General features: G+C 50.7%; 1 protein-coding gene across 1 annotated transcript in view; it reads right to left on the bottom strand.

The window, feature by feature from the left end:
* Positions 1 to 419, bottom strand: part of CEND1 (cell cycle exit and neuronal differentiation 1) — an 888-nt gene extending 469 nt beyond the window's left edge. Inside the window, exon 1 of the mRNA XM_009333552.1 lies at positions 6 to 419. Coding sequence (XP_009331827.1) covers positions 6 to 245 — 240 coding nt within the window. The 5' untranslated portion in view covers positions 246 to 419. The remainder of the gene's footprint in view (positions 1 to 5) is intronic.
* Between the last annotated feature and the right edge of the window lie 671 nt (positions 420 to 1,090).

Raw genomic sequence — 1,090 nt, 5'->3', positions numbered from 1 at the left:
GTGGCCTCTTGTGTCCCCGTGGCGGCGGGGCTGGGCTTCAGGTTGCTGTGGTTGTTCACGACGGCAGCATCGCCACCTGCCTTCTTGGTGGCAGAGGTGGCGGTGGCAGGAGCAGGCTGCTCTTTGGGGATCTCCTTCTTGTCTGCATTCGTGGCAGGCCCAGGGTTGGGCTTTTCTGGCTTTCCGGAGCTGGGGGCCTTGGCGTCGGGTTTGTTTCCGCTTCGGACATTGCCTTTGGAATCCATCCCTACGAGTGCTGTGGGTAGCGACTGGATGCCACGCGCACGGGGCAATCCCAGCTCTCCTTTGCCTGGCTGCTGGAGAAAGCAGAGGAGCCACCTGAGCTCAACCCCTTGGAGTGGTTGTCTTGGGATGATTCTCACACTGGCAGTGTCCTATCTAGACATGATACAGCACCTGGAAGAGGAAGCAGAGCAATGAGAGGTGAGTGAAAGGACAGAGCAAGCCAGTGCCGTTCTACCTGGAGGCAACGAAGGAGGACGGAAGACAAAACTGGAAAACTGTTGGCTCTTTCTTTAGTAACTGTGATCTGTATTCAAAGCATCTACTACAGTGCCTGCACCTGCAAGAACATCAAACAAGTTGGACTGACTATCATCTATGGCTGCCACAACTAGGCTCCGTGTGTAATCAAGACAAGTCCAGCCTGGCCATGCATCTGACGCCATTTGTCAGTGACGAGATATACTTGTGTCCAACCAAATAAATCTTACTTTTCATTTGCTCACCACAGCTCCCTTCCTCCTGGGTAAGGAGAGAACATTTTGTTCGATGGGAAAGCAGATCAATAGTTCCTCCCTGCTTGTATCTCACCCTCTACCCTTCTTTTTGCAGCATTATCCCGTGTTAAGTTTAGAAAGTGGCTAATATGTGATCTTGTGTGATATTCTCCGTCCAGATGGGTATTGTACAAAAAAAGCAGGATTAGTTCCTCAGCTATAGGTATCAGAGCTACAAGGATTATTGCTGTCAGCATTTCTGGTGGAGCTACAGCAAAATAAGGCAAGCGCCAGATCCTCAGCTGGTGCAAATCAGTGTATTGACTCCGGTACAACTGCATGAATTTACT

This window comes from Pygoscelis adeliae, unplaced genomic scaffold (genome assembly GCF_000699105.1).
Source record: "Pygoscelis adeliae isolate BGI_AS28 unplaced genomic scaffold, ASM69910v1 Scaffold420, whole genome shotgun sequence".
In the NCBI taxonomy this organism is placed as follows: domain Eukaryota; kingdom Metazoa; phylum Chordata; class Aves; order Sphenisciformes; family Spheniscidae; genus Pygoscelis; species Pygoscelis adeliae.
Note: the sequence above shows the minus strand (reverse complement) of the source record. Positions and strands in the feature narration are given on the sequence as shown.